At 33.7% G+C, this 13,572-nt stretch overlaps 1 protein-coding gene across 1 annotated transcript; it reads left to right on the plus strand.

Moving 5' to 3' along the window:
• The first annotated feature begins 10,192 nt into the window (after positions 1-10,192).
• On the plus strand, positions 10,193-12,999 carry LOC108912415 (band 4.1-like protein 4). The gene is made up of 2 exons (XM_018717627.1): positions 10,193-10,422; positions 10,482-12,999. Exon 2 carries the CDS (start codon positions 10,529-10,531, stop codon positions 12,749-12,751), a length of 2,223 nt encoding a protein of 740 aa, XP_018573143.1. The 5' UTR covers positions 10,193-10,422; positions 10,482-10,528; the 3' UTR covers positions 12,752-12,999.
• The last annotated feature ends 573 nt before the right edge of the window (positions 13,000-13,572 follow it).

Genomic DNA, 13,572 nt, shown 5'->3' on the forward strand with positions numbered 1-13,572 from the left:
TCACATAACATTCTTTTTTACTTTTCTGTCTAGGAAAATGGTAAAAATGAAAGTTTTAGGAAATTCTATTGCGATTTTAATATATGAAAAAAAAAACACTATTGATTGTTGCATTTCAAAGATATATACAAAATTTTAGTTTATTTCCTGCACATAATCAAGATGACTATGGAACCACTGCGTGGTAATGTTTTTGGCTGTTAATTTTACTACTGAAATCTTTAAATACTAAAAAAAATATGTTGTTATAAAATCTGTTGATAACATTTGGAACGACTGTGAACACTCTGTATGACATTTATAAATAGTGACCACTTGAGAATTTACGGTGCACCTAGTACAATATGTGTGACTATTGCTTAGATTGTATCTCAGCAGTATATCAGCAAGGATCAAGTATAACGCCGAAAATGTCATTTTTTTATATTAAAATATTAATATCTGTTAAACGGATGATTTTTGAAACATAGTACACCTATTACGAAAAAGTTGTATAATTCCATGTAAAATATAAATATTCACTCAAATACAGGGTTTTCCATTTAAAGAAATACAACTTTGGTCAGCCCTCCGAAAACAACAATAGAACAAATCACCCTGTATAAGTCAAATTATTTTTAAAATGTGGATTTTTTGAAATATGTTGCCTCAATTATATTCTAGCGATAAATCAACTTTGACACAGCGTTGACTCACCCTGTATAGCTGAACAAAATTTTGTATACCGCAACTTGGAAAATTTAAAATGCCGTGAATCACCTTGTGTGGATATAAATTAAGACATTTCTCATTAAGCAAATTTATACGATAAAGAACAAATTACTGATTGTTTTTAAATAAAAAACATGTCATCGACATCGACACATTTAAGCTACTTGCATACCTACCTCTATTCTGTGACTGAACTGGCATTTTCAATAATCTCCTAACAGATATAGAAATTCTTTCACTGTGTTTGAAATTCCTAAGTAATCCAGATAACCACCTGCAATTAACTGCGGTTAAGTTATATTTATTCATTCATATGTATACATTTAACTACTGGTAATAATAATATATCTGTTTATTTGTCAAGGAATTCATTACAGGTTTTTGCATTCGATATGTATATAGAAATATATAAATTCTTTTGCAGGTCAAAACAGTCGTTATCCCGTTATCAGTTAACTACTGTTTTGAATTTAAATGTTTTAGCTGTGGATGTGGACATATGCGTAATATGATCTTCTCTTCCTTGATGTTGGAATTATGACCATTTATAAAGTTACGGTGAATATCAAACCTAATCTTAAGTGAATTACCTACCTCAACACAATGACACATAAATTCTACTGGCCCTGCGGTTGAGTTCATTTTAAAAATGACTTATCTAAACTTTTCAATAAAATAATCGAAACGTGTAAGTCGTGTTTGTGAAAAATAAATGTGGGACAAGCGCAGCAGTTTCTAGATAATATTACAAAATATATAAAATTTATTCGAATATATACGTCTAAAATAATATATAGTTCCGTTAGTCATACAGAACCAGTTATTACAGATATATCTGGAAAAAATAGGCGCATTTTTGACCCCCTTTGTCTTAGATCAGTAGTTGAACCAGTGAATAGGCAATACTTCCTATATGCCACTGTGAATTATATCGAGAGAAATACTGAAAATATATAATTTTTGTATCATAAATATATTTAGATTGCTTGAACGGAAATAGTACAGGAGCGTATGTCATTTTCCATATGGATCATTTAATTTTTTTTTTAAATTAGAATAATATAGAAACCATACAATCGAATTAGATATAAACCCTTAAAACTTTAAAAAGTTATTAGTAGATATTTTGATAATATCAAAAAACTAACTCTAAAGAAGTGACGTTATGTTGGGAAATTTCAAATAAGTAGTAAAATTACGTGTTTTTTTTTCACTTTTTTTACTGCCCATGAAAATAACTGTACGGGAAGTTCTAATCTTAAAGAAAAAATAGAAAACCCTTTCAAGTGTATATCTAAAGACTTTTTAGGTTGGGATTACTGTCAAGGGTATATGTAACTCATTTCTTTTATTACGTTTAGATGAGTTGTGTGAGTTGGGGGTGGTGGTGACTGGTGGTGGTAGCAAAGTGGGAGAAGTAACTCAATGGCGAGAAGATAAAAGTCACTGTCTAAGTAATTGGGTGGGTTACTACTAATTATCTTATGGCTGTATAATATTGCTATAGGCAATCGGCCTATGATCAACTTTTCGCCCCTTGGGGGTCGAATTCGAAAGGGTTGGATGGGTTTTTGGGTTTTGTGCCCATTGAGATTTTTTATCAGCGTGTTAAGAACTACCGATTTGCCAAGTTTCAGAAAAATTTGCCGAAACCCATTTTCCATAAGGATTGAGCGTGGTCCTTACATATAATTTAATTTAAGTTATATTCTACCAATTTGTTAACTGTAAAATAAAAGTCGAACGCAGAAAAATCAGTTTTAGAAAATTGCGCTTTATTATTACAAAAAGCAATTGATGTTGATGAAATTAATGGAAAATTATTTATTAACTTTTACTGCTGCTAGCGCGTTTATTACATGAACAATGTAAACAATGATTACACATGAACAATGTAAAACTTTTTGAAAATAAAAGTTTAACCCTTTCTTTAATTGTCTCCAAAATCCTGGTCGGATACGTCCAATAGTTGATTAAATAAATCAATCAATCAAAAAGAGCGAATTCCCGAGCGGCTTTTGGCTGACTCTTGGACAATTTATTTATAACGCTGTTTTGCACATCCTAAAAAAGTTGTCTGTACTTTTCATGCGACATATGTTATCCATATTATTTTCGCCTCCTGATCACGAATCCTGTGTCAGAATTGATCACATCATAGGAATTTCCTAACCTCAAAAAACAGGTCAAAAATAACAAAAAAAAAAACGGCTAGGAAAAGTACACAATTTTTCTTTCCTATATTCAAATGTTCATCGCCGATCGTGAATTCCCGGTCAGAATTGATGGTTTTTTTTCTAACTTCAAAAAACCGGGTCAATTAAGGTCAGATATCACGAATTTTAAAAAAATAACAGAATCGGGCCATATTTGGTATACAGAGGTTTTCAGGGTCGCTGATCAAGGATCCGAGGTCAATTTTGCAAAATTCAAGATAGCGGATCCAAAATGACCGACCAAATTTCCAAAAAATAACATATATATTTGCAAAATTGACCTCGGATCCGTGATCAGCGATCTCGAAAACCCCCGTACACCAAATTTGGCGCGAATCTGTTATTTTTTAAAAATTCGTGATATATGACCTTAATTGACCCGTTTTTTTGAGGTTAGAAAAAGAACCACCAATTCTGACCGCGGATTTACGTTCGGCGGGGTGTTAACCATATAAATGAACATTTGAATATAGAAAAAAAATATTATTTATTATATTTCCCAGCACTTTTTCATAAATTTTTGCTATTTTTGACCTATTTTTTGAGGTTAGCGAATTCCTGTGATGTGATAGCTCAATTCTGACACCGGATTCGTGATCAGGAGGCAAAAATACATAGGTACTATGCATAACATATGCCGTATGAAAAGTACAGACAACTTTTTTTTGGTGTGGCTGTGTTATTATACAAAACAAATATTAATTAATTGTAAGAATAGTTATAATCGTGCGCTGGGCGACCCGTATCATATAAACTGTCTAAAGGCAGGCTATGGGCGATGACAATGCTACTATTCAATATCCGCGTCACTCATTCCCCCATGCCGTAATTTACTCCCGTGTTGGCCGCCTCGTTGCCATGACAACGGCCGTAAATAACACTACGAAGAGAAGCGGAATACAGACTGATTTCGATCTGCGTCACTTGTGTATACTATACGTTGTATCACAGACAATATAACGTCTATTTTGTCGGATGTTGTATGGTACGAGGTTGTTGTTCGCGCTCAACGATGGCAATGTTTTTTTAGAAGGCGTTCACCGCACAACTATTCTGTTCATTTCTGTGTATTAAATAAAAACAATACATTTTCAATATAGAATTATACTTTATTTATTACCTTTATACTAAGTCTTGAAAGTGGGGTTTCAAATTTCGAAAATTTTGAATGTCCCTACATGTCCCTGCTCTGTGCGAAAGACCCTCTATATGTATAAAATTAAAAATAATTTTAAATTGCACAACCAAACGGAAATTTTAGGTGAAGCGGTACGTCACTGATCTATAGTTTATTACAATTCCCTAATCGTCTGTTTCAAAATAACTGAATGAAATAAATAAAATATACACTTGTAATGACTGGAGAAAAAGGCCTCAAAATTCTTATAATTCCCTACAGGTAAATATTTACCTTAGACCTATCCTAGTGTGGATATTTAAACAAGTTTTTATTGCACTAGGTAAAGTACATTCATAGATTCAACCCTTATAAAATATGAATATAATTACACAAACATTTTTACTGTTCTTTTTTTTTAAATATGGGCTCTATCTCATTTCGAGGCAAAGTATAAAAAAAGTACGTATGCGTGTATTTTTTTTATTAGAACGACAATCCCACCTTATACTATTGGTTCTATTAACACATCGACTTCACCTTAAAGTCGACATACCCATAATGTTTTAATTTGCATCCTAAATGTTTTATAAAAAATCTTTATGTCTTCTTAAGGCAGTAAAAAACTTATACATATGAATTAATGTAACCTTTCAAATTACTACCACGAAACAACACCAACAACACCATTACTGTGTCTAATGACAATGTTATTGTCTTTTTTATGAATATATTGGTTCATTATATGTTGATTAGGCATCCCGACCGTTATTGTTTTGATATATATGTGTAAGTGTAGTTCAAAGAAAGAAGAAATAACAGAGTTCACAGCCCTGCAAAAATATTATTCCTTCCTATACTTCCAATCAGTCACAAAATGTATCTGAAAAAGAAAAATCAATAAACAGAATAAACTTTAATATTTATGTAAATAGCCTCCCCTCATTTATACTTTTATTAGTTTTATTTGCTATATTTCTGAGAGATAAATTCGCGACACTCGGTATTTGACATGTGATATAAATCAAATATATATGGACAAGTCTTCCTCGTTGGTATTTAAAAGGATAAAGAATATGTCGAGTCTAACAGGTATTATTCCTATGAGGTTCATATCCAGTTTTTAGAGATATTATCAAAAAGCCCCTGTAGCCATATTAGTAAGTAACCTTGTAGCAGTAATACATTAAAAAATTATATCACTCTTTCTCTCTTTCCCAATATAATTTACACTAAAACGTACACGATCATAGGCGGCTGTGAATCTACCGAGACAATAGAACAGCGGTCTGAAAAGTTGAAGTCCCCAACGCCGTCTACGTTTTGCGTTTCAAATGGAACATTTTCAGTTTTCTAACTGGCGTCATACTTAAAAAAACCTTTTCGTAAATAGAAATCTTAAAATTTAAAGGGATTGGTGACATTGATCAAATCAATCAATTGACAAAATCACTTTCCAAGCACTTTTACAGAAACTTATGCAATTATTATTACATCATATTATAGCGTTGTGTATAATTTTATTTAGCTTACCTTTCGAGTAATATATATTTTGTAATTATCGATTCAATGACAAAATCATTGAATTAATACTACGGTTAACGATATTTTTATGGCAGTTTTATGACACTTGCGAGAATACCCACTATCCAAACATAATCCAGGAATTTAATGGGTAAGAAAAGCTTCGAGTTGTGCTGTGACATAAAATTAATCTGAAATGAACTTATGAAATATGCATTATAATTTTAAATAAAAATGTTCATTTAAATGAGGCATTGTGACAAGTAGTACCCAGTTAAGTATTTGACAAATTTACAAACGACTCTAGTCGGTAACTCAATTGGTAGATTGCGGGTACCCAAATATGCTATTTTAGCGGTCCACATTCATTGGCGCACTTGACCCTTTTTGTTACTTGCTGTTATAAGTTATAACTAAAAAAAATTGTTTCGAAATACAAAACTTACTGTAGACGATAATTCATAAATTTCTTGGTTTAATTAACCCTGAAAGGTCACAGTTGGGATGGGTCGCCTTAAAGGTCACACTAGTGCGAATTAGGATTTTGCCAACTTTGAAATTTTATGTGTCCTTTATTTGTTAACGAAAACAACGTATTTATATCAAAAATGGGGTAAAATTTTCCGAGAAATCGAGTGATATAATTAGTTTTAAAAAAATTAATTTGTTAATAAAAAATGCGATTGAAAAAAAATATTTTTTGAAAACTGACAAATTCGTAATTTTTAAAAATAAATAATGGCTAGAGAAAAAGTAAAAAAGGATTTTGAAATTCAGTATATATTTTTAAGAAAAAATACCCCATATTGGTANAAAACATTGCACGGCTTCTCCATGAGTTATTTTGTTGTCGGCAGCTCCTTCGGTCTTATTTTCTTCTTCGGCTATTTCCACATTCTCTGAATTGTGCAAGATGTCATTGTCAGTCATTAAATTTATCACATCTTCCTGTCCCACCGATTGGGCCGGGCGAGACAAAAACCCAGTCGCACACGCAAACGCGGCAGCAAATTTCGCATATCACCCGAGCTCCGCGGCCACCCAGTTCGGATAAACGAGGCTCGTTCGGATAATGTCTTGCGTTTTTTTCCATTCGGTTAAGTGGATATTCGGATAAAGGCATGTTTGGATAATGGAGGTTACACTGTAGTTTACAAAAATTAATTTGTTAATAAAAAATGCGATTGAAAAAAAATATTTTTTGAAAACTGACAAATTCGTAATTTTTAAAAATAAATAATGGCTAGAGAAGAAGTAAAAAAAGGATTTTGAAATTCAGTATATGTATATTTTTAAGAAAAAATGCTCCATATTGATAAAATGATATTATTTTGAAGTTGTGATTTTTGGCTCCTTTTCTGTAACTTGATGTTTATTTTGCACTCTTTTGTATAAAAATATATAAATTTAAACATTATTATCCATAAATATTGATAAATACCTGTTACAATTAATTAAATTTTTAATGAAAAAAATGTGAAAAATTATTACAAAATGAATAAAAAAAGTGAGGTGAAAAAAGTCAGATATTTGCATTTCAATCCACTTTATTTCTAGATTATTACGCTAAAGTCACACTAGTGCGAATTCGCACGGATCGGACTTTTCAGCCAGATTGGGGCCAGCTATGGTGGGGCAACCCTAGCCAAAAAAGATGGAGCGAATTCCCACTAGTATGACTTTTGAGAGTTAATATAAAAATATTGCGCTTATATGTGCACGCATGTGACACACAAGACATAACCAATATTTTTCCCCTAACAAACAACAATTTAATAAATCACTCTCTTTTCTATTAAATTTAAGTACCATTGTACAAGGGTAAAGACGTCTAGACCTTTGAGTTTATTCGACATATCTTTTCTTTTATTTGATTACAGTCCACTAATTTTTATTTTGGGGTTTATTAATAAAATCCCAATACTTCCGGTTTTCTATATTTAGAATGTTGAAAAGTCGATAGTTTTTCTAATATTTCAAATTCGCCCTTTTCGTTGGAACACCCTGTATATAAAGTGACGAAGGTACTGGAAGACAATATCCTTAAAACTCCAGAATGGACGCCACTGAATATTTTGGGAATTGGATAGGATATTTCATAAAAAATATATATTTAGGAAATATTTGTTCCGAAGACATTTATTTACAAAAGAAATATTTTGAACTTTGACCCATCCCCACTGTTTTCCAAAAAATTTAAAATGTTTACGACAATGTATTTTTTGGATTTTTGTTATTACATTGAGCTTAAAAATTATATTTCAAATAATGGTTTTTTCTGTGACACGAATAGTTTTAGTTATTTTTAGATTTATTCAACTGTTTCTTTAAATCGACAAAATAATTACATACTTAAAAATGTTTTGTTTATCTAAGAAGAAAATTAAAATCTTTTTTTTGCTTAGAAATAGAGTTAGGCATTTACCCAATTCCAAAATACAGTGTCGTCGAAATTCTAGTTTTTCACTCCATTTTTCTCTGCTGCGCGAGGGTAACCATGACCACCGCTATAAACACTACAGATTTAGGGTCGAGCTACTAAGAACTCATGTATTCAGATTTTTTTTTCAAAGAATGTTGCAAGTCGAGTTAAAATTGACTGCACATTACAAATTTAACATTATTTCCTTCCTTTGATGTGTTTCATAAGGCTAATCTGTTTAATAATCTAGATAACATTATAACATACATTTTGTGATACATTTTTTTACTATGAAAATTTTTAAGAGGGGGGGGGGGGTGGCACTGCCCCAGAGCACCAACCGCCACTGTTTGTTCGTTGATTGACCAAAACCGCATTTTGAGTAATTTCTCAGAAAACCAATATAAAGAAAAATCATTAGAACCAACTTTTTTATAGTATGAATGCTGGATATTGTAGTATAGTCTTTCCAAAGTTAGATGAACATGTATAAAAACGCCTAGCAATAAAATTTAATGAGTTTCATAGGCGTCCCTAAAAAAGTTTTCTGCTAAAAGTAAAAAAATATAATAATTTGTTTACAATATGTAGAAAATTTCTATTATACTCGTATGTTCATTTGACAAACAACATATTTTAATTATTTATGTCCTCAAACAATTTTATTATATTCGATCATGGTAAATTTCGTTTTGTTCGGTTTCAAAATGTCTCCAAAATGCTATGTTGTAATAATATTAGTAAATAAAATCCCTCTTATTTCTGCCTTTCGCAATTGTAATATCAATGATTATATTAATAGAAGGTGCCTATAACAAATTAAAATTACCTGAATCACACCAAATTCCACATTGCTGTACTGCGCTGCTAGGCCACATGTCGATAACTGAATTTATGGCCAAGTCGCCCAGTGCGACCGTGTTTGTGCTGCGTTTGCACACGCACTCATTCTTCAACTGGGCGACCAGACCTATATATAGGTATGGCTAAATAAATATGGGAACAAATTTTTCAAATATTTCAACGCCGATTTGCTGCGTCAGCGACAGAACCTGGTATATACTGCCAATCTCTTGATTCTTCATTTGAGATCGAAAGACTACTAATTATGTACCAATATCGGTAAATATATATGCTTTCATTAGCCCAAGAAAAAGGAAACTGGTAGATTTTCAGCCAATTTGCGTTTACATGTATTATATTATCAAATAAATAAATTTTGTTTTGTTTTATTAATACTGTAATTTATCAAATTAATTTTTTATTTGTTATATTCATAAATTTTAATTTCCTTATTTACAAAAAGCATTTTTATTTTTTATTTATCACGATTGAAATAAAATTATTAATATTAGTGTCCAACATTCTTTCGACTTTTCTTCGACAATTAGGTAGTTATTAAAAATCATTTATGACGGTATTTCTTCATGTCAGCACAGATTCACCATTTGCAACCCTTATCTCCATGTTTTGAACAAGTAGATTGGGGACGTGCGCAAAAAGATTACTGTCGGCAACTATGGTTCTATGTGCGTCCTGATTTGTAGTGTGTATATTCGTCACTAGTTGACAAATGAATTGTTTTCTGTAATTTTCTGGGTGATTAGCTTTCAGATACGCATTTCCAGTAAATGTTATGCCATTTTTTTAAACATTAGCATACAGTAGGTACATATCTTAAAATTCAATAATTTGAACACTCGTGTCATTTTGAACTAAAATGATCTAAGGAAAACAACATGTAGTATAGAATATAGCTTTATTTTTCAAAAAACTAACCACATTTCTTATAAACGAAGCTTTGTAGGCAGTGCGAATTATTATATTGTTCTGTAGTTACATTTAAATTTTTTTTAAACGTTATTTTAATCATTCTCCCCGTCTGCCGCCACTGGATCCGCGGTGAAAAAAGACGCGTGGGCGGACACCCATTTCGCCATTTCAGTCGTGTAATTTATTCGACCACATTACAAAACTGCCGCACAATGCCTTTTTGAACACCTCGTATAAGCCTGGCAGCTCGCGGACGACCGCCTCAACAGAACGGCAATCGTAACATAAATTTGCGTTACTAATGAGTCCCTTTTTCACGGATAAATAAAATTTATTGCCCGGTGGTCAGTGTTGACTCTTTCAGATGTAAATCGAACGTAAAAACGGGCATTCATAACAGTCTCCGTCCTGTTCTCGGCGAGGTGTGCAACAAAAGCTCGTCTATGAGCATGGGTATCACCTGTGGAACATGGCATGGCTCAAGACACGGTGGAAAGGGAATGCTAAGACAATGCAAGCCATCATTGGCTATTCGTGGTCAAAATAGCTCTTCAGTATGCAGTGTGCAGTGAACCACTAGTGAACTTCAAGAGGTGATTGCCCTTCCTCTAAGTCCAATATACAAGGCTAATCATAATTGTGATTATGAACTTGTAAATGTAAGTTTGTTCGCCGAATTAAACTCGCGACCTATTTACTTATAAAATTCTCTTTTTAGGTCCGCGCAGCATTCTTTTATTAATTTCCAAAGGAAATTGATTTAAAATGGAGTGTTTCTGTTCCAAAGTATACTCTGTACACTGCAAAATTGTGTTCCTGGATGAGACTGAGTTAGTTCACGAGATACAGAATAACAGTACGGGGCAAGCTTTGCTGGACGTAGTCTTTCGCCACCTTAACCTCTTGGAGACAGCTTATTTTGGACTGCGGTACCTCGATCAAAATGGGCAGACGCATTGGTTGGACCCCACGAAAAAATTAAACAAGCAAATCAAAGGACCCGATCCCTACACGCTGTATTTCGGTGTTAAGTTCTACGCAGCCGACCCTTGTAAACTGTTGGAAGAGATCACTAGGTACCAATTTTTTTTGCAAATCAAGCAGGATATCTTGCAAGGACGTCTGTTGGTTCCCTTCGAGCTAGCATCAGAGTTAGGTGCTTATATTTTACAATCGGAACTAGGAGACTACGACCCCAGGAGGCACAGTCCCGGATATGTATCGGAATTCCGCTTCTTACCAAATCAGAGCGTGGAACTGGAGATGCGTATGGCTGAACTACACCAAACCTTGATCGGACAATTACCGTCTCAAGCGGAAATGAATTACTTGGACAAAGTTAAGTGGTTGGAAAACTACGGAGTGGATCTACACCCCGTGTTGGGTGAAGATCACGTGGAGTACTTCCTAGGACTGACACCAAGTGGTATAATAGTGTTACGCAATAAAAACACCGTTGGAAACTACTACTGGCCTAGAATTACTAAAATATACTTCAAAGGCAGGTACTTCATGCTGCGAGTGACTGACAAGAACAATGACGAGTGCACATATGGTTTCGAAACTCCATCGAAGTCCGCATGTAAACATCTGTGGAAATGCTGTGTCGAACACCACGCTTTCTTTAGATTAGTACAAGTAACCCCCACGTCCCCTGACATTTTCGCGCTCGGCTCACGTTTTAGATATAGTGGTCGTACGGAAAAACAAGCCGTTAGAGATGCTCAGATGAAGCTAAGACAACCCCCTACGTTTTCCCGTAAACCATCGAGAAAGTACTCGAGGAGACTTAACCTCACAAACAACGAGCCCCCTGTAGTGAATGACCCCGTGAAATCACCTTACGCCCAAGAAGTGAAGCATATATCTCTCCCCTTACCTGCGGACAATTTTGAAAGTGTATATAATACGAATACGTTAACTAGTATCTCTAATACCAAAAAATTCGATTCCCCACATAGTACGAGAAGTGCTCCTTGGTCTCAACCCCTCTCCAAAGGCTTATACAATAACAGTTCTGCACCTCCTAGTCCTCGCTCCGTTAGATCAGGTAGATATAGGTCCTCTTCCGTGGACAGTCAGAGTTCTAACGATTCGAGAAATTGTAAAAAGAGAAAACACAGAAGCAGGACCTCGGATAATGAAAGTGAGCTGTCGAAAAGTTCTTCGAGGTCCAGGAGGAAGCACAGGAAGAGAAAATCGAGAAGCCGGAAAGATTCCGGTTCAGAATACGATTCTAAGTCTACAGAACGAAGATCTAGTCGATCCAAATCCGATAATTATTACGAATTAGTTGATTCCGGACTGCAATGGCAAGAAGTGCAAAAGAACATCTCCAGAGACAGTAACTCGAATAGTATCCAACAAGCTAATGTGATCAGTAGTAGGAAAAACAACGAAAGGAAGCCTGAACCTGGAGACTACAACAGCACGGGAAGGAGAAACAAACATAGAAAGCACAGGTCACGATCACGATCACCAGGGGACTCCAAACCCTGGCTATCGAATGAGTTCAAGAAGCATTTGGAGTTTGACCTCGTAGAGACTACTGGATTGAGTGATTTACAACTTAAAGAAATACCGTATACAGTTGTCCAAACGAACTATTCCAAGCATGTTAAATTAAAACACTCAAATTCAACAAAAAGCGACGATAAGAGTCGTACAAGCACGCTTTCCTCATACTCACACCATTCGCATCATTACAACGACAAAAACCCTAGCTACAACCATCACGGTTTGTTGAACGATACATATTCTAATTTTTCATACCCTGATCATCATGACAGTAATAGTAATTCCATACTTGGCTTACCAGAGCCGTTACAACCGTCTGGTTACTATGGCGGGAGCCACCTGGGTGGTTATAGCAGTTCCATCCAGGAAAATTTCCCAAATTTTAGGATACACCATGAGCATTCGGACTCAGGTTTGGGAGTCGACCAGGATTGTGATGGAAAGCGACCGCATCAGAACAGAATGAACTGAAACTTAGCTTTAATATGTAGTTGAGTTATTGTCGTGTTACCCCTAAGTCTTTCCAAAAAATAACTTATAATTTGTATTATAATTTAATAATTTATGATTTTTATATTTTGTTACCTAATTTCTCGACCTGTACAGCTTCTCTAATTTTTTTTTTTCATTGTTTGACTTGTCTAAGTTACCTTATCTCGTTGGGCTTTTTAACTTATATTTTTGCTGTTTAATCCTTCCTCTTTATTCAGTATTTTAATTTTAACATTTCCTTACCTTAAGTTTTTTAAGTTTATATATTACAAATATATAAAATGTTGTTTAAATTATGTACGATGGAAAAAAAGACTATTTTAATAAAAAACATATTTATTTTTTATAATCCTAGAAAAGCGTTTCGCATTTATTTCTTATGTATCCGTTGAATATCGAATTACTTCTCAGCAGACATATGAATTTTAGTTATTTTAATAAAGCAGAACAGAAAGTACAGATCATTTCTGAGTAGGAGGATTACATACTCGATAATTATTGTTCTTTCGTGTCAGACTTCTGATTTATAGCATATATTAAACACATACTCATAAATAATTCAGAACGGGGTCAGAACAAAAGAAGGCTTGGATGTATGAATCATATAATACTGGGAATTATAATTTAAAAGAAATAAATTTTGTAAAAATTCTTATTCCTGTTATCGTGCAACTAAATATACTCCAACTTGTAAGTGTGGTTGCATAACTTATAATCCGTAAACGTATGAGTATATGTCACTCAATACTTATTTATCCGCTAGAGCTGATTTACTGGTTGCATATCATACTGTGTCAAAA

Source organism: Anoplophora glabripennis, unplaced genomic scaffold (genome assembly GCF_000390285.2).
Source record: "Anoplophora glabripennis isolate ALB-LARVAE unplaced genomic scaffold, Agla_2.0 scaffold35, whole genome shotgun sequence".
Classification (NCBI taxonomy): Eukaryota; Metazoa; Arthropoda; class Insecta; order Coleoptera; family Cerambycidae; genus Anoplophora; species Anoplophora glabripennis.